Source organism: Lepisosteus oculatus, chromosome 25 (assembly GCF_040954835.1).
Source record: "Lepisosteus oculatus isolate fLepOcu1 chromosome 25, fLepOcu1.hap2, whole genome shotgun sequence".
In the NCBI taxonomy this organism is placed as follows: domain Eukaryota; kingdom Metazoa; phylum Chordata; class Actinopteri; order Semionotiformes; family Lepisosteidae; genus Lepisosteus; species Lepisosteus oculatus.
Window position 1 is genome coordinate 1,285,717 of NC_090720.1, and position 23,136 is coordinate 1,308,852.

Genomic DNA, 23,136 nt, shown 5'->3' on the forward strand with positions numbered 1-23,136 from the left:
ATGTATGAAAAGGCAGAAACGGGGCCGCTTGTGGGGGCCGGCAGTTTGTCTATGGCCCGAGAGCGGCGCGGCGCTGTCACGGCTCAAGATTAGCGCAGCGCTATCGGGAGTCAACGCACTGATACGGCTGATATACCGGTCAAGGTAAACTGGAATCTGAATAGGTGACGAAGGCAGAGCACAGGAAAAAAAAACTGTAATTAGGCCCCTGCAAGGGAACTTTATTCCAGTAATTGAACCCCGCGGGAGAAGTGGCGCGACACCCCCCCGCCGGGCTGATACAGCTCCAGCGCGCTGGGGGGGTCAGAGGCCGGGGGGCGGGTGACCCACAGGGGGGCCTTTCTCCGGAGAGCGACGAGACAGCAGGAGCGTGAGACAGAGACAGTAAAAAAGGAAGCAGGCGACAGGAAAAGGCTGCGCCGTGCGCCTTTCTGGTGTTTGCAAATTTCTTTTTTTTTATTATATTCATGCAAAAAAAAAAACGTCTAAAAGTCAGCGGCCTGATACTGAAAAAGCAACGTTAAGCGTTAACTCCCCGCACTGTGACGGCGGCGTTCAAAACCCGATCAGAGGCCAGAGCGCGTTTGTTCTCTGTCACGACTCGGAGGAAACCGAGTCCGTACGTGTGCGTGTGGTCGCAGCCTGAGCGACCTCTGAGATCGGCCAGCCCGCAGTCAGGCGACCCGGTAGCGGCGCTACAGAGCCCGATTCGCATCGGGGAGGCGGCCAGCGGGGTCTGGTCTGAATGTTTTTCTTTTTCGAGGGTGGGCAGGGGGTGGAGGCGTTGTGGAAAACGTGAGCGCGGAGTGGCCCAAAAATGCAAGAGACGCCAGACACACCGACACCCCCCCGCACGCCTCAAACTCCCCTCGGGGGAGTTCGCAAGAAGCGCGACCCCAAAGCCATTACGTGCCTCCACACCGCGTAGGTGTGAACTACGGTCCTCTTCTGAGTATCTCGCCCCTGTGCCTATGAAGTATCTCAGTGCACTAACTGCTGCCCGCACGGAGCAAACGTGTCACCTCGGTAGAGTCTCCCGCTGCAGCGCGACTGTGCAGCCGGCCGGGTCCACTCCGCTCTGCTCAGCTACACTGCTGCCACACCACCGAGGACCTCCGTGCCGGTTCGGGCCCGGGTTGTCACCAGTTAAACCGACGAAGGGGCTGACTGGACAGAGATGCTGTGTGGTTGGCTTCTCGCCCACTGCACGATCTAGGTTCTGGGGTAGTTAGGAGACCAGTTATATGTGCAGGTGATACCAAAATAGTAGGGTGAGCAAACAAGGCAGAAGTGGCAAAGCAGGAAATTCAAGGATTTAAATGTAATACTGGGCAAACAACCTACACTCAATCAGTACTTCCACCAAAGAACCTGAAGACCTTATTTAGAATACTGTGCTCAATTTGGGACACCAAGATAGAAGATACTACTGCTCTGGAATCATTTCAGTGAAGAGCAACCGGATACATTCCTGGGATTAAAGGAATGTCCTACTCTGACAAGCTCAAGGAAAAGCGTTTCTTTAGTGTCAAACTGAGAGGGGCTTGATAAAAGTGCACCGACGACACTGGAAGACAGATGGATCTCTTCCGGATCTGTGAAACAGATGACCCAAGTAGAAACTACAGGGAAGGGCATTCAGAATCGAGAATGGGGTGTTTCTGAAGCTGATGCCCTGGCTTCTACCAAGAGACCGCTGGCCTAGCCCTCGGATCAGATAGTTACAATTAGTTACTAGCTGACAAGTGGGCTACAGGTATCGAATGGTCTCCTCTTGTTTCCAAACTTGATGTTATGTTTTTACATGGATTATATCATTTGATTACTTTCTACGGTGCAGCAAAAGTTCCTCTTTGGGGTGGTACCCTATCCATTAAGTTTACCCTGGTGAGGCAGAGTGTAGGGCAGATGTATACAGTCATACACTGCTCTGCCTTCTCAGTTTGTTTTGGGCAGCAGGGGTGTGTGTCAAAGGGCCTGCCCAAGCTGTCCTGCCTATCAACATAGGTTTTATTTTACAGAGCCCCGCCGAAAACAACTTCTGTGAACTGCTTCCCAAAAAGCTTACAAAATTATAATTATTATTACTGTTGTTACTGTGAGGGAACTCTTGACCACACAGCGCTGGGTTGTGACCATCCAGCTGCATTTTAATTATTGACTGACTGTCATTAGAGAGGTGCATTCTGTCCGTTTCCTATATGTGTCAGGTTTCCTGTAAGCGAGTGCGGTTGGTGCACGCTTCCCCCACAACGAGAGGTACTGGGTCGCATTGATCTCCATCACAGTGCACCAGCTGAGGGGGCCTGACATGTTCTGATTGAATAAAGGCATGGCGTCAATCCGCTGTGAATTTTCCGGGTTTTCTTTTCTAATTTAGCCTAATTTCATTTAATTCACAGGCGCAGCAGACTGCAGGGAGAGATAAGCGAGAGGATGCTGTTGCCGCGGGCCCACGGCTGTCCCGAGGAGAGATTCCGCGGTTGCCATAGCAGCGCAGCATCAGCACCTTGGGGCTGATGGGACCTGGGGTGGGGGGGTCCAATGCATAGGGTACTCAGGCCCGGGAGCTCGGAGCAGCAGGCGTCACGGTGCCCCCCCCCAGAGCATTTCCCAGAAAGCACATGGGGCTCCAGAGCCAACTCTGACAGGCGTCTCCGGCTGCCCTGGGCTGGGGCCGGCAGCGTGCACGCTGTGAGGCATGCTTTGCAAAGACTGCGACTTATTAAAACGTGTCTTAAAATGCTAATGGGAAACGTGCTAGCCGCAAGCCAACAAGCGGCGAGTGTGCCCATCAAGCCCAGCGCGTTGGCGGGTATGAACACTGTGCCCCTTTCACACACTGGGCACGGCCCCTCACAAAAGCAAGCGTTCAAGGAGTGTGGACATGGAGAAGTATCGACGGTGCCGTGGCAGGGGTTATTTTTAAAATGGAAGACTCACATCACAAAGAGCCGTTTAACTCATCATCTTCTTAAACACAAAAACCTCAAAGAAGAAAACAGAGAATCAATAAGCAGGATGCTCGATACTGAGGGATAGTGCGGCACACATCCAACAGGAGCCCTGCTTCCAGAAAATTAATTACAGCTAAAATGATAGGACATAAAATTTATGGTTATAAGAAATAATGAAACTAGACAAAGGACATATCTTGCACTCTTACTACAGTTAATAAAATTTAACAAGCCAAGGCTTACAGCTCAAATGATATAAAAGGCTCTACAAATCCATTTGTCCTTTTTTTATACAATTTTACACAGATGCTTCGTGTCTCAAGCACATTAATGCACAGCACTAATCCCAATCCATCCCTTTCCAATCCTTCCCAACTGCAGGACCTTGCTAGAAAAGAATTAACAGCTTAATTATTTCATTTGATAATTACTTGTTTCAAGTGGTCCAATTAAGAGATGGGCTGCAGCAAAGTCCAGCAATCAGAGGGTGGATACCTGATTGATACAAGGATTTAACAATCTGCCGTGACAGCCGAACTGCACAGCAATTCCCGTACTCTACCTCAGCGACAACACGATTCTTTTTAAAACGCGTCAACTTGAGAGCTGCTTGGAAGTTTGTAACCAACCAAACCGCCAGGTTCTTTTTCACCCAAACCCCAAGATGAACGAGGGAAGCCCTCTCACCTGCTGTCTCTTTCAACGACACCAGATAGCAGGGGTATTTACAACCCGGAGGAGAACATGATTTCCTCTCTCCCTCAGCCGGTTTCCGCTGAAATAACAACACTTTTCTCCTGGGTTTCAGGGGAGAATCTGTACTGGTCAGGCAGAGAATATTCGGGAAGAGGTAGTAGGCTTTCATTAGGGCTCCAGAAGCAGAAACGGGGGGTGAACTAATCTTTAGAAAGTGCTGCAAGGGGAACGCAGGGGCAAACTGTTTCAAAATGAAAAAAAATAATTAGAATGTAATGCTGAAATGCAAAAGCTACCTGTACAAAATATTGGTATGGTTTATCTGTGGTTCATAATGTAGTTGGAATCATAGCGTGAATGTAGGGTGGTTCTCAAGTCTTACGATCACTGCTGAGTAGAACCTCTAAGTGTTCCCTGTGTGCATCTCTGTAAACTGCCATCTTTTCTGCTTTCAGTGACGCATAGAGAGGATGGAACAGTTCCAGAGGAACTCTGCTCTCGGAGGAAGCTGTGTAAGACTTAATAACAGTGTGCTTTTAAAATAAATTTCAGTGCCTCCCACTTATCTGTCTCTCTCTCTCAAACTGGAAAGCGTGATTGATTTATTCACAATTAACAACCGCATGCACTTAACACTCCAGATGTGCAGCACAGGTGAGAGCCCGACAGCTGCTGATGGGGCTCTCTTTGTCATTTCCTGACCAGAGATGGACAGAGCAACAGGCATTCATTACGCAGAAGTAAAATGGTTAAGTTCCGACTATTTTTTTCATGCAGGTTTTAAGTAGTCTCTAACCAAACATATACTAAATGTGAAAACGCTCCACAGCAGCCTTTTAGAGCCAGAAGTGCCTGTTCTATTCCAAACCTGCATTTTAAAACGTTCATGAAAGGACCCAGCCAAGGAGGACAGAACTCCACTTCAGCAATCAAAACCACAGAAAATGACAGGAGCAAACCCTGCCATCACCCACCTCCAGCCTGGCCTCTCGTACATCTAGCAGTACTGAGCAAGGACAATGCCAGCCCAGCTGGCTTGCAATTGTACAACTCATAGTGACCTCAGGACAGCAGCCAAGTGACCCGACTTTTGCGCCCAGCAGTGTCGTAAAGATGACGCATTTTTGAACTCATAGATTCCCCCTGATTGTTAACCATCACCTTTCATGGGGAAATCAAAAACAGCCAATTATTAGAGCAATTACTGCCACACACCAGGAAGCCGAAACTCGCAACACGCAAGAGAGGCGGGATGCGCCTGGAATAACGGACGGATGGGTGTTTTCACTGGTCACTGTGACTTTTCAGGAAAAGAGAAGCATGACTGGTGTGGCACGCTGAAGCTCACGGCACCTGTGCTTGTTTTCAAGCAGTCCGGGAGGCTTCTGTACCCAACGAGGAGCTGTGGCTTCCACACAGGCTCTTGTAATGGTATAAAACAGGCCTTCAAAGCCTCAGTATCTCTCTGTGTGTGTCTCAGTGTGCGGAACAAGAGAAGCCAGCCGGCGGGCTGTCTTGCCCAAGGGCTAATTACCCCCATTTGAATTATTTTTAAAATGATTTGACTCTGCGCAACGAGAATGCCACTCCTGAGTGTTTCAGGAGTCATTAGGCAGCTAATATTCGGTATGAGCTTTGCACTCACCACTTCCCCCACCCTGACGGAGCTTCTTATTTACACTTCGGTAATGCTCTGCCTCACAAATTTTGTAAACGGCTTCACCACATTTCTGTTTCCTAAAATGGGCTTTTATTGCATAATAAATTCATCATTGCCTTCACATGAATCCCACGTTCTGAGCCCGACTCCCTTGTAACAAGTGATTCAGCTTTTAGGCTCAGCCAACCAAAGGCACCAGACACTGTTCAACATATTCAACACTGTAATGAATATATTCAACTAGTAAGGTACACCTATAGTCTTTTAACTTGTATTATCCTGATTTAAGAAAGCATGGAGATGGCTGGATAATGATCAGTATTTTTTATACATTGTACATTGTACACTGTCATTCAGAAATTATTTACATTATCACAAGTCTGTATATTATGCAGGCAGGTTATGTTGTGTGGAGGTGAAGTTTTAGAATTTGCTGAGGCTTTGCCAGAGGCAGCATGTGACACAAGAATGACACAATTACTGTGCATCTCGTGCTGCAGTACAGGCAGGGCCTCCCCCATAGTGACAGCTCATTTACTTATTTATGATTGTAATCATCGCCCGAACACCGGTGGCTCGCTGCTCCGGTGTTCGGCAAACATCAGAGCTGCGAGACGGACGCAGTTCATGAAATTCATCACATTCTCCTCCAGAAACTGCCGACACAACTGCACATCCACAGTACCATGGTACTCCCACCACCATGCTTGACAGCTGGAATGAGGTCTGTCTGTTAGTGGGCAGTATTAGGTTCTCACCACACAACATAATTCTCATTGCTGCCAACTAGTTACACTTTTGGATTGTCTGTCCAAAGAACTTCAGTTGCTTTGGAACCTCAGACAGGCAACAATGGTCTTTTCTGAGACGACTGATTTCTTCCTGGCTATCCTGCCCTGAAACCCATTCCTCTCGGGCATGAAAACCCCTTAAGCCATCCAGGTAGGGACCATTTAGAGCAGCTGAAAAGCCTCTGGAAGAATGCAGAGCACTTAGAGACAAAAAGCTCTGGAAGGTGTAGTGAAGTTCAGCACCAGCCAACATGCTTGTTGTAAAGAGTTCAGTCAACCCCCTGCCTCACGTCTGCATTCATACTGCATCCAAGTCTAGGTCTAAGAAAAATGCAGATTGCAAGATTAAACGCTCAAGAACCTTGGCTGCAATTCACTGGCTTCTGTCGCCACATTATGCGTTGCTATACACAGGGATCAAATCAGAAAGACAACAAATAACACACTACAATGAAAAGAGACTGAGCCCGCAGCCCTGCACGCACAGGCACATGAAAGACTACGTACAGTATTTACACACATGTGTATGCTGTGAGTGAGTCAGTCACTGTGCATATGTACAGCTGTGGCAGTCACTGTGTGTGTGTGTGTTACAACTGTGGCAGTCACTGTGTGTGTATATAGCTGTGTCAGTCACCGTGTGTGTGTGTGTTACAGCCGTGTCAGTCACTGTGTGTGTGTTACAGCCATGTCAGTCACTGTGTGTGTGTGTGTTACAGCTGTCAGTCACTGTGTGTGTGTGTGTTACAGCTGTCAGTCACTGTGTGTGTGTGTGTTACAGCTGTGTCAGTCACTGTGTGTGTGTGTGTTACAGCTGTCAGTCACTGTGTGTGTGTGTGTGTTACAGCTGTGTCAGTCACTGTGTGTGTGCGTTACAGCTGTCAGTCACTGTGTGTGTGTGTGCGTTACAGCCGTGTCAGTCACTGTGTGTGTGCGTTACAGCCGTGTCAGTCACTGTGTGTGTGTGTTACAGCTGTCAGTCACTGTGTGTGTGTGTGTTACAGCTGTGTCAGTCACTGTGTGTGTGTTACAGCTGTCAGTCACTGTGTGTGTGTGTGTTACAGCTGTCAGTCACTGTGTGTGTGTGTGTTACAGCTGTCAGTCACTGTGTGTGTGTGTGTTACAGCTGTGTCAGTCACTGTGTGTGTGTGTGTTACAGCTGTGTCAGTCACTGTGTGTGTGTGTGTTACAGCTGTCAGTCACTGTGTGTGTGTGTTACAGCTGTGTCAGTCACTGTGTGTGTGTGTTACAGCTGTGTCAGTCACTGTGTGTGTGTGTTACAGCTGTGTCAGTCACTGTGTGTGTGTGTGTTACAGCTGTGTCAGTCACTGTGTGTGTGTGTGTTACAGCTGTGTCAGTCACTGTGTGCTGCTGTAGCCCAGGGGGAGGAGAAGACACGGAGCTGAGCCAGGCTAGACCTGTGTGGTAGCCTCTCTTCCTCCTCTCCGCCTCTCAGGAAACCAGCAGTGGGTTGAGAGAGAACTCACAGGGGCGCCGTCTGCAGCTGCACCTCCAGAGACAGCGAGGGAGAGGGGGGAGGCCTGGGGGGTCAAGAAAGAGGGAGAGGGGGAAGGAGGCAGAGATCCAGAGAGAAAGGGATGAAGGGAGACAGCGCAACAAAAGAAAATGTAGAGAATGGGAGAAGCAAAAAGGGAAAGGGAGAGATTGTGCAACTGAAAGCGAGGGAGGAGGCAAATCGAGTGACAGGAAAAAAAGCAGAGGAACAGTCACAAAACTTCATCCGACTCCATGAACCCGTGAAGGAAAAGGCAGAAAGTGCAGAAAGCAGAACACATCCTCCTCGCTTAAGCCTACACGGAACGGCAGTGAATACTGAACCACCAGCAGCCACCTCGAAGAACAATTCAGCAAAACAAACAAACAATCCCGTTACGACCACAGAGAAACGGTCAGAAGTTAAACTGCCCACAGCAAATGAAACACCAGAGTGCTGTTAATTACTGAGGTCAATATGAAAGCGATAGCTGCCGGTCACACAACAATCTAACCAAGCACAAGGCACGAGCTGCTCCAGCACTTGCTGCAACGGATTCTGGCCACCGATTCTGGCGGCTCAACAGCAGAGCAGAAATCATTTCAGCAGCGCCCACCCTGGTCTGTCCAAATAAAACAGCCAAAAACCAAGACCCGTTCACATTTCCACTTCAAACAGCGTTCTTTATATCGTAGTCCCATGTGCAGCGCTGATGTTTCATGCGGTGTCATATGGCCGAACGCCACACACCGGGGATCATCTCCATTTCACGTTTCCTCCCTGCGCAGCACCGCTGTCAAGCTGCGCTCCTGACTTGTGCACCAGTGCCGCGCGGGTGTGGGGCTGAGAGGCTCGCTCCAGCTCAAGCAGGCTGCAGGTTGGCAAGACCCTCGGCGATGTGTTTCAGCTCTGCTTGCCCCGGCTGTTCTGGCCTTCCTCTCCTTGTGTGCGCGTTTCGGGGGACTGAGGCAGCGCCGGCGGCGGTGGTAGGGTGTTGTTTGAGGAGGGGTTACAGCAACGCTCACTTAAAACTCCCGTGGAAAACGTGGTAGGGCCGAGAAATTATTCATTTTCTCTTCAGCGAGGCGAAGGAAGGCCAAGCTCATCCAACGGAGCACACAGAGGTCCAGTGTCTACACGCAATTCTTTCGACAAAGCTCTGGGAGTTGTGACGTCTTCATCACCCTGTCCCGCATGGCAGGCCTCACCTCACAGGGGTGAGAGGGACAAAACCGTTTCATTGTTTGGCTATGCAAACGCCTCTTCTTTGCATAGCCTCACTGTGCTCCAGAAAACATTCCAATGCTTGTCATTCCGTGTTTTAAGTTGGAAATATTCACATAAAGAAAATGTACACTACGCACCCTTTTAGCATTCAGAGAGTCACAAAGGTTCGAGAATACAAACAAGACCTTTAGGCCGTACCCAACGAAGCAACTCTAGTTCAGAGTATTTATTAAGGAATGCAAAAACCCGAAAATAATATAAAGGTATGAATTTTAATGAAGCGGGGCTTGTTTACAGCTACAACCAGAAAAAAAATCCACCCATAATTACCTGTGTGTCCGGGGCATAAGGGCAATAATCTCATTTAATTATGAAACACAAGGAACGTATAGCGAGGAGCAGCCATTAAATAAGCATAAAATTTAAGTTGCAATTAAACATCACCGTGCACTGGCGGTATAACTGCAAAGGGTCATCAAATACTACACTCACGACGAGACAGAAACGGAGAAGAACTCATCATGTGCAAAGTAAGCACGAACTCGGATGTCCTCAAATTAAGACGTACAACTAACCATGAAAGCAGAACATCGATAAAAGATGTCAAGCTAAAAACAATTCCAACATGTCAAATATTTGAAACCATATCCAAACTGATCCAGGATATCCTTTTTTTTTTGTTTTGTTCGTCTCTGCCTTTGCTTGACTGCTATAACCCACTCATGGGAACAAAACGGTTGAATCTGTCAACGCTGTTTTAATCTGCCTCACTTTAGCATGAAATTATAACCGAACGTTAAGGCTTTTTATGGTTCTGCTACTGCGAGAAAACTAAAGCCCTGTGAATTTGCTGCGTAGGAAGTTTGTTTCGTTTTTTCCACGTGAGCCCATTGTTTGTTTGTTTGTTTTTTACCGCTGCCTCTATGTCAAAGCTGTTAAAAAGCCCATCTTAAGAACCAAATCACCCCAGACCTTCACAGGCCCAAGCCCGCAGCTCTAACTGCTGCATGTGAACAGTGCTCCGGAGTGACATGCACCTCAGCGGTCACTTCTCGTGTCCGGTCGCCTCTTTCCACCGTCAGCGGTCACTTCTCGTGTCCGGTCGCCTCTTTCCACCGTCAGCAGTCACTCCCCCTGTCCAGTCCCTTGTTTCCACCGTCAGCGGTCACTCCCCCTGTCCAGTCCCTTGTTTCCACCCTCAGCGGTCACTCCCCCTGTCCAGTCCCTTGTTTCCACCGTCAGCGGTCACTCCCCCTGTCCAGTCCCTTGTTTCCACCGTCAGCGGTCACTCCCCCTGTCCAGTCCCTTGTTTTCACCCTCAGCGGTCACTCCCCCTGTCCAGACCCTTGTTTCCACCCTCAGTGGTCACTTCCTAGCGGTCCAGTTGCTCCCCTCCACTGTGGGCTGCGGAACGGGACAATCGGGGGAACCGCGCTCGGGCCGAGCTGGGCACTGCGGGGGGGGGGGGCGGCCTTAACGGAACTGAGGCACAGCCCCGGCGGGGTGGGGGGGGGGGATGTGCACTGTGAGGACGACAGGCGTGGCAGCCCCTCCTGAGGGTGACAGGAGGGCAGAAACTCACCATGGCAGCCACTGCAGAGAGGCCCCGCGAGTCTGCCATTCAGGCTCCACATTTCACTCCTCAGAGGGCACAGCCCGCGTTCTGGGATGCTGCCGATGGGGGTGGTCGTGGTAGAAGTGTTTCTGTTGCTCTGTTTTAATTTAAGGTCCGGACTAGAGCTGTGGTCAATCAAAGCGAAATAGTATGGGTGTTGATTAATTAGCTTGTGCCCAATCAGCGCCACTCCCCAGCTAGGTTTCGGATGTTACCAAATCTGACAAAACTGTAGCCTCTATGGTTTCATGTCCACCAAGACAGAACGCATGTTTTCTTTTTATTTCTTTCATGAGTGATTTCTGAAGAAAGACAGCAGGCATTATGAACTGAAAATAGAAACCTTGAAATGTTTTTTTCTGAACGAGCATGAGTCGCAGATAATTCATTATATGGACAGGAAAGCTGACTTTTAAAGATACAACAGGGTACAACAAACAGGGCAGCCCATCACCTGAGTTAGTAGCTAATGACCCAGCCAGTTCATCATGGATACAGAAGGTCCTGTCATGTCTCTGAATTACACTTTTTTCCAACTTTATCTGGTGAATAAACACAGCTTTCACTCAACTTTAAAAACAGGGAACGAACATACTGGACAGTGTCAAATAAACGTTATGATGCCATATGATGATTCTTATTGTAAAAAACTGCACTTGGGCACATGTGCTATAAGGAAACAGAACTTGCAAAACTGCTATCCTGAACGTCCCTGCTACAGACCACTCTCGACAGACATCTCGCCCTGATTTCACAGCACAGCCACGAGAACGCGGAAGCCACAGGGATACGCACAGAAATACGCCCAAGACAAGCCCCACTGCTCCCCTCACGCCTCCAACTGCATAGTGCCTCCATGCTGAAAGCCCAAAGCCCAGATGAGATCTGCTTTTATGTTTTCAAGGCTTTAGGTTCATCTGCAAATTAGGTGTGTGCTAATGTAGCAGGGGCAGCAGTCTGGCTCAAACGCCGGACAGTCGGAGATGCAAATTCATTAATGCGATGACTGCTATTGCCAATACTTATTAATAACAGCTCTGCTGCTCCAAAACCACATTCCAGCGCTCCAGACGTGTTTCCTCTACCCAGATCCCGGTCTGCTCCCTGACAGGAGGCAATGACATCAGCACAAGTCTGCTCTTCCAGACTGACCCACACAACCCAGGCTGAACATCCTTCCAGTCTTGCAGTGTTCTGCTTGCACAGCAGAGACTACACTCTACTAGCAGGACATTGTGTGTGTGTTTTCTCTTTCTGAAAAGATGCACAATGCAAAATATGACACGCAAAGCTATTTGGCCAGGAAAGTGGTGTTCTTTCTTCTTTCTGCTCTGCTACTTGGGCCTGATTTAATAGTATAAACCCATAAAGCACCACAAGGCACAAAGAGGGATTTAAACACTGTCTTAACAATAATCTTACCACTGGAGACGAAATTCGACACCCAGGGCAATCACAGATTGGAGGATGTACCTGTAAGATTCCTTTGGACATAAGAGTCTTCAGACTTTTCCCTGCAAAGAGAAGAAGAGAAGAGGACCTCAATGCAGGCACACTCCTAACGACCACAACAAAAACATGAAATCCGAACAGGTGACATCGGGGTAATGAGATACATTACTGCCTAATTTAGAATGAGATTAGAATCGGAAACGGAAATCAACCAGGTCTGCAGCTAAACAGAGAATTGCATATCTCGTCTACACGTTCTCCTGCGACCCGCCGACAGCCGATCTCTTGAACTGCCACGCAAATACATGAGCGGGCCTCCTCTGCGCGGACTGCAGGGAAGGGGAAGACGCAGTTAGCACGCAGCAGAGACACTTGGGTTTCGCTTTTCGAGGTCTGCAGGTTGCGCGTCAAAAAAACGAAAACGGAGAAAAACAAAAAATCACCCCAAATTCGCTCGGGCGTGAAAGCCGCCGACTGGCACCGCGGCGCGCCGTGAGCCAACTCGCTGCCCCTGGGTGATGGCCGGGACCCCGGGGGTCGCTCGCTGCGCACCCGCTTCTCATCTCCACATGTCTTCGAGAAGCGAACCAGGAAGAGGCAGGCGAAGTCGGGGCGCAGCGACCAGCGCCTTTCCGGCTCGGGAACCGTTTAACAGCCCCCGGCCGCGTCGACCGGCACACAGCACAGGGACCGCTCGAGAAATCAGACCCTGCCTGCCACTTTCACCTCCTCCCTCTTTTATTTTTTAAAAGAAACTTAGTGCAAGTCACGCAGCTGTCTTACCCCCTCACTTGACTTCCTGGAGTAAAACCGCAAGTCCTGCACAATTGTTAAAATTCCCATTTTTAAAAATAAACCTCGTACGTGCAAACGGGGATTCGGTTTCAACGCCACAACCCCCCCACACACACACACACACGCCCCCCCGGGCCACCACCTCACAAACACACACCCAAGAAAGTCACACAACCTTTCCGCTCTCAGAAATGCACTTTTTTTGTTTGTGTTAAAACCAAAAACAAACAAAACGAAGAAAAAAAAAAGACGCTGGCGAACAAAAATAAAAACCACACACACACACGAACACGAACCACGCGCGTCTGCGCAGCTCCGCTCGGCGGGGGCTTGTCCGTCTCGGCCCGCGGGGGGCCGGTCACGCTGTCGCCTCGCCGGAATGACCGCCCGCACTCGCTCCGAGCCCAGCGCGGAGACTCACGCGTGGAAACCGCCCCCCTTCCGAGCAGGCGGCTGCGGCTCCGGACCGTGTCCCCCAGTGCCGCCGCGCGTTTGAACAAGAATGAACTAACACAACGACCACCGGCAGCCGTCCTCCTTTATCGCAGCTCGTACTTCTCCATTTGTTTTTATTTTTATTTTTATTTTTATTATTTCCACGGACCCCCTCGCTGTCCCAAAGTCAGCCCAAGTTTCCGAAGCACCGCGGTACCCGCGCTCACGCGTTTGGAAAACCTCAAGGGGCTGGCGGACCCTCTGAATTTCGGGGGGCGCTCCCTCCCGCCGATCAGCGCGGAGCGAGCAGGGCAGGCTGTCCTACCTGCGCCTCGCTCCCGCGGGGAGACCCCCGAAGCCCCCCGTGCGCCCCCTCTCCGGGCTCCACACGCGCCGCGCTCCCACAGGAAAGGTGCAGCCGCCTGGAGCGCTCCCTCCCCCGGCTCTCCGCCTCTCCCCGCCCGAACTGAGCGCTGCACCCGGCCGGCTGGGCGCTAACCCTTGAGCTCCTCGCCGCGGCGGCGGCGGGGGACCAGCGACGGAGCGGACCCGCCGAGAAGAGCCCAGGAGTTGGCCGGACCCGTCGCCCGAGTGGGAGACGCGCGGCGGCTGATGCGCACCCCCCCCCCGCCTCCCAGCCTCCCCTCCCCTCCACTCCACTCCACTCCACACCACCACCTCAAACTCCACGAGCACCGCCGCCACCTCCTCCCCTCCTCGCTCCTCGCAGCTCCCCGAGCCCGAGCGAGCCGCCTGCCTGTACCTTTGTGCCTGATACTGCGCTTCCAGTCCTTGGCCGTCTCCCGGCCGCTGACGAACTGGAACTCGTTGGGGGTCAGCCACTCGCCGCGGTACTTGATGGACGGGCCCTTGCTGCCCTGGCACAGCTTGCTGATGTACAGCAGCGCCTTGTTCTCCCCGCACTCCACCTCGATGCAGGGCTCCCCGTTGTCGAAGAACGGCTGGAAGTCCGGGATGGAGGAGAACCTCTCCAGCACCAGGTCCTCGGGGTGCCCGTGGAAGGGGGGGTTCTGCAGCGCCGCCTCGTGCATCAAGTAAGCCCGGTGGTGGGCGAAAATCTGGTCGTAAGGCGGCGGATGGGGGGTCACCACGGGCATCGCGGCGGCGTTTAAAGGGGCCAGGTACTCGGGCTGGTTGAAGGCGGCCAGTGCCATCTCCTCCCCCTCCAGCCTCTCCTTCTTGATAGCGGGCATGTTAGCGAGAGCGGCGAGAGCGGCGCGCCGGCGACAGGCGCTCAGGAGCTCCCCCGGCTCCCCTCCAACTTGCCTCTGGTGCGCCCTGCGGAGTTCGTCCGTCCCCGGCTCCCAGACGCGCCACTTTTGAGCTCGGCGCCGGCCTCCCGTGTCAGTGTCGACGGCGCCCTGTGACAGCAGAGCGTCCAAGTTCAGGAACAGCGTGCCATGCCGGAGACCCCGGCGCTCTCCAGGTTCGGCTCCTCGCAGGGGGCTCACAGCTGCGCCGCGCTCCTGCCCACAGCTAATCTGACTCTCGCAACACCTAATACCTGACATCGTGGCGATATCTCTGCAGCCGTAGACATTATGTTGGTCAAAATGCTTATTGATCCCGCATCGACCTAGCTCTGGGACTGGAGAGGATTTTTCGAACTGATACCCCGTTCTGTGGGTTTTTTTCTTCTTTCTTTCTTTCTTTTTTTGTAAATGAGCGGACTCGGCCACTAGTTCTGATTGCGAGCTGTCAGTTGTCCGGCTCACCGGGCTCACTCAACTCCGGTTACTTCCACACACGAGTCAACTTTTAATTATAAGGGCTGCTACCGGGGTAGAGCGCTTCACGGCGCCTGCCTTGTGCACCGTTTCGTACTGTCACAGAAAGCAATGAAAAAGCTTCACCAATAATTCTTACAAAAGTTATCTTTCTCCTTCCCGGAGGTGTATCACAAAATCCCCCCCCCCTCCTTCTCCCCCCCTCCCTTTTCACGTTCCTTATTTAATCTCGAGAAGATATCTGGTACTGGTGGGATGTTTGCTCGTTTTGTTTTTTTAACCCTGTATATCTCTCTGAAGTCACGCTTTAGTTCAGAGACCCAGACCAAACCCGCTCCGCTCTCCGCCGCTCTCTAACTTGGCCCATTTAACCAGCGCAGGCTTGGCGGGCGCGGGAGCGGCGCAAGGGGTACCGCGACGGCCGAGCGCGCAGGGCTCCCGGACTGAGCACCCCGCTAGCGGCGTCGGGTTACCCCACCTTCTCGACACGCGGGGGTGTGTGTGTGGGGGGGACAAAACAGGACGAGCCGGCAGGAGACGCGTCTTGTCCCGGCTGAAGGGTTTTCAAAACTTCCCCCGTTTCGACTTTATTCATCGAGATCGGAAGCGAGAAACTTAAAGGGAACGGTTCTTTATTATTATTATTATTATTATTATTATTATTAGGGCATGAACCAACCAGCTTTAGTCCAAATAAATAATAAAGAAAACAATCGACTTCAGTGCGTACCTGTGCATTTTCAGCACATGTAGGGGAGTCTGGAGACTCGACTCGTTTGGAGTCCCGCAGGGGAGAGTCTCCGTTTCCCGCCCCCACCGGCAGAAAGCTGCTTATTCCCGGGAAGGGCTTACACGTCGTGCCGTGCCAGTCCGTGCCCAGCGGCGCACACCTTCACAACACCCCAGAGCGAAAGCGGGACTCCCAGCCCAGCGGCACCCTGCCCCCACCCCCTCCTGCCTCGGAACACCGTCCCGGGACGGTTCCGGCCGGTTGAAACGGGGCTGAGAGGAGATGGGGGTTTTCTAACTCTTCAGATGACCCCCCCCCCCCCCCCCCCGGACCCCTGGCCGCCCAGTCCACTCAAAGCCGCAAGGAGTTTTTCCCCACACCTGATCTATAACCCCGGGGCGTCACAAGGGCGACGCAGTTAGCCGAGGGGCAAGGCAGTGCCCGCGGTTTCCATCTCCGGGTTCTCTGACACGGGGTCCGGGGGTTTAAATGAAGGGCCAGATGGAGCTCATATGCAGGACAAACGGGTGAAGCACCAGCTGCCCTTCAAGGCACTAAAACGATAACTGGGCTCCCTAAAGAAATACATGTGGAGTCACTCAGCGCTGTTCACAGTTCAGCTGACACAGGACAACAGAAGCGGCCAAGCTTTGACCGAATCAGTAAAACCACTGCAGTCCCCCTTTCTGCATCAGGACAAGTACTGCAGTACCCCCTTTCTGCATCAGGACAATTACTGCAGTACCCCCTTTCTGCATCAGGACAAGTACTGCTGTACCCCCTTTCTGCATCAGGACAATTACTGCAGTACCCCCTTTCTGCATCAGGACAATTACAACCATAACTTCTTCTGCATCAGTATACGTTCTGCAGTACCTCTGTTCTAAATCTGTAAACTTTACAGACATACAGGTACAACATTAGCCTTTCCGAATATGCAAGTGTCACCACGTCCCCTTCTTAAATCTGTTTCATTTGTTACAGTATCCTCCAGCATTACAGTGTAATATGTGAATATTATTCTAGGCGTTTGAGCCAAAGACTTGGTTTTCAACATTTTGTCCCAAGGTTATTTCAAACGCAGAACACAACTTGCATGTTTTCTCTTTCACATAATTTATCGCAAACAGAAAATCTCAAAGCTTTTCTTAACGTCTCTTGGGATGGATTTTTTTCCTCCCTGGGATACAACATGGTCCTTAACTGCTTCATTTCAAGCGAGAAGCTGAACCATTTTCAAACCGAGCTGAAACACGACATGCTTTTAGAAATTGTGCATCTTGACCCGGAAGCCCAAGACAGAGCTCACTTCAGCCGCGCCCCAGATTGATTCGAATACTGAAAGAAAATCACATCAGACCCCACATGGTGTGGAAGTCTTTACCTCCGAGTTAAAATCGTTTAAAATGCGATTAAAGGTGGTAAGCAGCCTTAAAAGAAAAAAAAAATCCATTTTTAAACTATTAGCTTGGAAAACAGTTAATCAAAGAAAAGATATGGGAAATAAAAGGGCTAAATAAATCTTGTCTTAGTGGGAAATTCCAATTATTCCAAAACTAACCTTCATTTTTCTCCTCGCTCATCTGAGCTGGTGTAAGAGCTATGAGAACTATTAAGATCTGTTTTTTTGTTTTTTTAGGAACTGAATGCTCCTCCAGGTGGACAACAGATAAGAAGGGGAGAAGCGTGAGGAGGCGTTCTGGCTGGCGCGTGCGGAGCCGGTGAGCGGCAGCGCAGGACGGACACCCCTGCGGCCCGCGGCCCCAAACCGCCGTGACAGGCGTCCACGGCCACGTGCGTCTGCATCCCTCCCCTCGGCCTCGCTGCTGCGCGCGCCGGACTGGCCTCTTCGCCCAAGCTGGGCACGGAGGGAGCGCGAGGAAAAGGAGAAGGGACAGGAGGAGGGCGAAAAGGGAAGCAGAAACGAAGAGGGCCCGTTAGGGACAAGCGGTCAGCCCCCTCTCCGCCTCTCCTCGAAGCTCGGGAATTGGTGCCGACTGCGCTGTCAGACAGTGGCCCCAGAACGTATCCCTATTCCCTCACTTGACAGGTCCGGTTATTCAGGCATTAGGAATACCCCTGTGGTGTCAGTCTTAATAAGAGAAGAGAGGAAACAAAATGGATTTTCTGTAGCAGCGGCAAAGTACGTACGGGGTACGGCCTGTCAATTCGTGGCAAATAAAATAAAAATGAAAGCGTATTATGCCACTTTATGGAGATAACGCCAGGACGGCCAAGTCAAAAGACGACAACAAAAACAACAGGCCAGGATTACAGCGTCTATGTCACTGCAGTCTGCAGGAGAGTGTGGCTGAAGCTTGCTCACACTGGACTCAAAATACTGGCGGCTTACCTCTATGAGACCATGACCGTACATTGTGGGGAGACGACCGAGACCCGAACCAGCCCTGCTGCTGGAGCAGAGACCTGAACCAGATGCTCCAGTCCGGCCACAAATGGGCACCAGCATAGCGTGACCTAACCCTGAGATGGGTCAGAGTGCTGTGCACAGAACAGTCTAGAAGATTACAGAAGAGATGAGCTTTGGCCTGGAGAGACAGAAGGCTCACGTTTGGACTTGCTAACATGAAGGTTTTGGCCTTCTGCTTTACAGCTGCTTGGACTCAAGCCACACTTTAAAAACAGTTAATTCCCCATCGCCGAATGACAAAGAAGAGTCCAGCGCGACTCCCGAACGAGGAGAGAGAAAACCAGCACCCAGCAGAAGTGAAGACTCTCACAGCAGACAGGGCAGCACAGACGTGAAGGACAGTTATGTTGGGCATCTTTGAACTCCCATCGGTTTTGCCAGCCAGTCGCCTTCATCACACACCGGCCACTTAAGCCCCCATCAGACCCTAGTGCTGAAAGAAACAGCCGTGCTCCCTCGGGACGCAAAGACAGTTAAAATATATGGGAGGGTGATGTTAAGTTCTGACTTGGTTCACACAACACGCTCCATCAGCACAATTGAAACAATCTATTCTCCTCTTGGTGCTGTTAGTGCATGAGGATGTGAAAACCATCTTAAATAAAAAAAAATCCTCACAGGGACCCATGAGGGCCCTGAACCCTGCTCACGTTTTGTCCACTGCTGTGTGATTTTTTTTTTTGTGACCAGGCAAGGACTTTACTTACATTGCAGGACTGCACTAGGAACAGCAAAGCACGCGCGTCACTGTCCCGCTCACTGCTGCAGAGCACCACAGGGCCTCTGTCCACAGCACAGCCAGGAGAAGGGGACGCAGTTCTGTGCCATGACAGAGCCCAGTCCTCTTTCACAATGGACCAAGATTTTGTGAGTGTGGCACAGACACGCAGAATGAACACCGTCTGTTACGTGCAGGTGACCGTTCAGTGGAAGGTCCACGTCTGAGGGTCTGGGTAGGAGTGTTTGGTTGCTACAGAGCCCGGCTGGTAGTGAGTGATGGCAGCCTGACCATCCCGGGTCCCGGGACGCCCCCTGGCTGCCCTTCCTGCAGGCCCATCCTGTCGCGACGCCACTCCTGCGGGACAGCACCTGCCCCGGTGCTGCTCGAGGAACCCCAGCTGCCTTCCGAGACGCGCCGAGCCTCAAGGCCCAGTGTGAGCGCGTGTGGGAGGAGCTGGGGCGGGGTGCGGTACCCAGGGCTCGGAGACCGGTGAACAGGCTCCAGGAGAAGAAAGGGGCAGAGTCACTGCTTCCAGCTGTGACCACACATGAACCCAAGACCCCAAGAACCTTCCTCGGCTGACCAATTCTGTTGATGGCAAATGGGGATTTGCACGGTGAATTTCCCTATATTATGACTGGTCAATAAAATATCAGTGTACCGACTATAAGAAACTGCCCTTGATTCCATTTTGATGCAGCTAGATGCAACGTTTTGATGTTGTTTGTATTTGTCTTAACTATCCCGGAGCTAAATAATCTTACAGCTTTCAGTCTTTGCGAGAAGAATGAAAGAGTCTATCGCTTTCACCACCGTGACATTTCAGAAAGCTCTGCACCTTTCCTGACAGGCTCTAAAGGTCTGGCTCTGCTCCCCGTAGGGTTAGGAAGGTCACCCATAATGTCACCACGACCAGTAAGGAAGGAAACAGAGGAAAACGTCTCTGCAGCCAAAAAAATACCCTCCGTTCAATTCCAATTCGGCTCGGCCGAAAGAAAATCCCCATTTAAGAATAAAACACGTGGTCAAAAGTTGAAAAGCGTTCCCAGTGATTCCGACCTGCAGACCCCGAGAGGCAGACGACACCCCTTATCTCTCATCTTCCAGGCCCTGGTCTCCCTGAGGCGGAGGACGCCGGCCAGGGGAGCCGAAACTCCAGCGTGGCTCAAACCGTGGAAACGAAAGGCTGACAATCTCAAAGGAAGAAAGCGACAGCGAGATATGAAGAGGGTCATACGACTCGGGGGAGCAGAGTCGGGGGGCGGGGGCGGGCAGCTGGGCTGGAGGAAGTAGCCTCGCAGGTACCCCCCCCCCACCCCCCGCTGAGCGCCGGGCCAGGAAGGACCGAGCAGGAAGAGGAGCTGCAGAGCAGCTGTGTGCGCCAGCGCCTCGCAGGCCGGGCCGGGGAGACAGCTGTGACGGATTCCCCTGGAGGGGATACCCCGGCCCCCGAACGCCCCCGGCACGCCGCCGCGGCGCGGAGCGGCGTGACGAATCTGTTCCCGTCAGGGAACTCCCGCGGAGCCTGGCGCAGGGGAGGGGTTCCCCAGGGCGCCGGGGCGGCCCGGCGGGCGAGCGAGGGGCCGCGCAGGGCGCTGCCGCCGCGGCTGGTTTTCCATCGTGGGGACGTCTCGCCAGGCGGCCAGAGCCAGCATCGCGCCACCACCCCCCTCCTCCTGCTCTTCCTCTTCCTCAGGGCGCCACAAGCCTCTCATTTCTGCCTCGAAAAAGAATCAGCGAATCTGAACACCCCCACACGCCGCCCAGCACCAGTAAAAAAAACTTTTCACCATGACGTAGGTAAAAAATAAACCTACATATCACTGAAACACACAGTTAAATAAATTTAAATCATTTTTTAGCCCAGGTGACCCCTGAGAACACAGCCAAGCTAAAGGTACGGGCTACAAGTAAATCTTCGAAGTTCTGTAAACGTGCTTCAATTACATGTTCAACTGAAATACTGAAAAAGTTATTATTATTGAGCAGAACTGTGACAAAACTGGAAATTGTATTATCCCGAACTCCATCTTAGGCCATGCTTTTATACCAAGACTCTTGTGCAGTTAAAAGAAACTACCATCCAGTCAGCTCACAGTAGTTTCTAAACTATAAGGAACTCCTTACAGCGAACAGCTATCATAACCCATACATTCTCGTATTTGAAGCTAATTTATTACCAGACGCTCAAATCTACATTTATACACCACCGCCCTGCAATCGCTCCGAGAAGCAGCTCCTCGGATGAAGACCCGGGTCGGGTTTTTTCCCCGCACTTGTGGCGGGGCTGTTTTTTTTCTTTCTCGTCGGCCGTAGAGAACCCCCCTGACGGCCACCCCGCCTCCGCTCCGCGGCTGGCAGCGGCCCCGGAGCCGCAGCGCTGCCGCCGGGGCAGAGAGGTAATAAATAACCCGAGGAGAGAGGAGAGGAGACCGCCGGGCGGTGCAGACTCTGACCTGACAAATACTCGCTGGAAAACCATCAGAGAGCGAGAGCCCACCCCTAGAGCCCGGAGCCAGCCTTTCAGACATGAGCTGTAAAATGTATATCCATGCTGGAAAAAGCAGCGCCTCCCACCCCCCCTCGGTTTTTTTTCCACGGTCAGACACTTGCAGAGACACAGTAGGACTAATTAACTCTTTCCTCCAAACAACAACAAAAAAACGCTTAAATATTCGCATTTTGCTATGTTTGTTTTTTTTTTGGGGGGGTCCATCGTCTCCTGCCGGGGAGTCTGAGCTCGGGAGCACTGCCGACCCGACTCCTCTTCCAGCGCTACTTCACAACCGTGTGTGTGTGTGTAGACAAGGAGGACACAACCGTGTGTGTGTGTGTAGACAAGGAGGACACAACCGTGAGACGCAACACGCAGAGCACTGCTCGAGTCCCACTTCCAAGTACAAAGATTTACCCGCAGCTGAGCCGAGGCACGGCCCAGCCCAGCCCAGCCCACCCAGGTTTAATACACGGTCCTTCCACAGTCCCACACCGCCCGCCTGTCCGGCGGCACACGCGACGCGACCCCGACAGAGAGCCAGGAGCGCCCAGGACCGCGGGCACTGGGAGAGCCGCGCACAGCCGACTGGTCGCGCCTCGCCTCACGCCTTTAAAAACACGGCGAGACGAGAGGTGTGCACGCGTGTACAACAGCGAAGGAGGACGCGGAGCCCGGGGTGTGACTGCAGGCTGGCACAGCCCCGCCGCCCCCCCGCGGATCTGAAGGGGCGAGCGCCTGGGCTCTGATCCCCGGCGGCGGCGGCGGCGGCTGTTCCGAGCACGATTTATCTCCCCCGCCGGACAGGCAAGCCAGCCGGGGGCCCCGGAGGAGAGTCCTGGTAGACCAGCGTCTGCAGCTGTCAGCGCCGGCCGCCGGAATCGGAGCGGCTGCCCCCCCCTGCCCCCCCCCTCCACCGGCGCCTGTGGTGCACAACTGAGCGGCCGGCACACGCCGCCGCTGGGGAGAGGGCGGGGGGGAGGAGAGGCACAGGTCTGATGAAGCACTTAAGCTCCACCCGGGACACCGGCCTGTAGAGAAGCCGCACAGCCGCCGTCCGGCCACCAGCCCATTCCTGCCCGCGCAGCTCCGCGACAAGGGCGTCCACCTCCGCTCCCCGGACGACTCCTCCCCTGAACGCTTCGCGTGGGTTTTCCGTGATCTATTAAGAGGGCGCCTGAGCGAACAGGTAACAGCAGGGTTTGGTGCTCGTTTGCATGCATTTCGTAAACAAAGTCATTCTGCATCCAATGTCACACAAGTGAAACAGTTAACGCCCCCCGGGTCAGTCAGTTCAGTGGAAGGGCTGACTAGTGCGCATACTTTCTGAAACAAACTGGGATGATACGGGCCAGCCCTGCTTTTGTTCGTCATCGTCACTGTAAGAGTTCCCACCACAGAGAAACGAGAGGCACGTCAACAGATATTCCAGCCGACATCCAGAGAACAGGCTGCAGTTAGTACAACTGGGACGCCCAACACAACTCAGAATCGTTTTCCTAAGGATATGCTGTCCGACGCAACTCGCAGATCCTGAGCCACAGAGCCACCACACGGGGCGGTGTGGTGGCCCTGTGGCTCAGGATCTGCGCCTGTGGCTGGAAGGTTGCCGGTTCGTATTCTGCGGCCGGCAGAGGAATCCTACTCTGTTGGGCCCCTGAGCAAGGCCCTTAACCCCAGCTGCTCCTGGGGCGCTGTATAAATGGCTGACCCTGCGCTCTGACCCCCATCTTCTCCTCTCCCTGTCTGTGTGTCTCATGAAGAGCAAGTTTGGGTCTGCGAAAAGACAAATTCCCAATACAAGAAATTCTATTTGGCCAATAAAGTGATCTCTTATCAACTTTCTAAGGATCTGCTGCCCGACAACCCAAAGGCTCCTTCTCAAGCGA

At 52.3% G+C, this 23,136-nt stretch overlaps 1 protein-coding gene across 3 annotated transcripts in view; it reads right to left on the reverse strand.

Moving 5' to 3' along the window:
* The window catches only part of samd11 (sterile alpha motif domain containing 11), a 100,353-nt gene that overhangs the window by 64,845 nt on the left and 12,372 nt on the right, over nt 1-23,136 (reverse strand). The window contains exons 2-3 of one of the 3 annotated variants that reach the window (XM_069183613.1): nt 13,887-14,505; nt 11,864-11,955 (exon numbers count right to left, since the gene is read on the reverse strand). In XM_069183613.1, coding sequence (XP_069039714.1) covers nt 11,864-11,955; nt 13,887-14,337 — 543 coding nt within the window. In that variant the 5' untranslated portion in view covers nt 14,338-14,505. Of the gene's footprint in view, nt 1-11,863; nt 11,956-13,886; nt 15,236-23,136 lie in introns of those variants that run through there. The other 2 variants (XM_015336986.2, XM_006641992.3) reach the window with 2 other exon arrangements.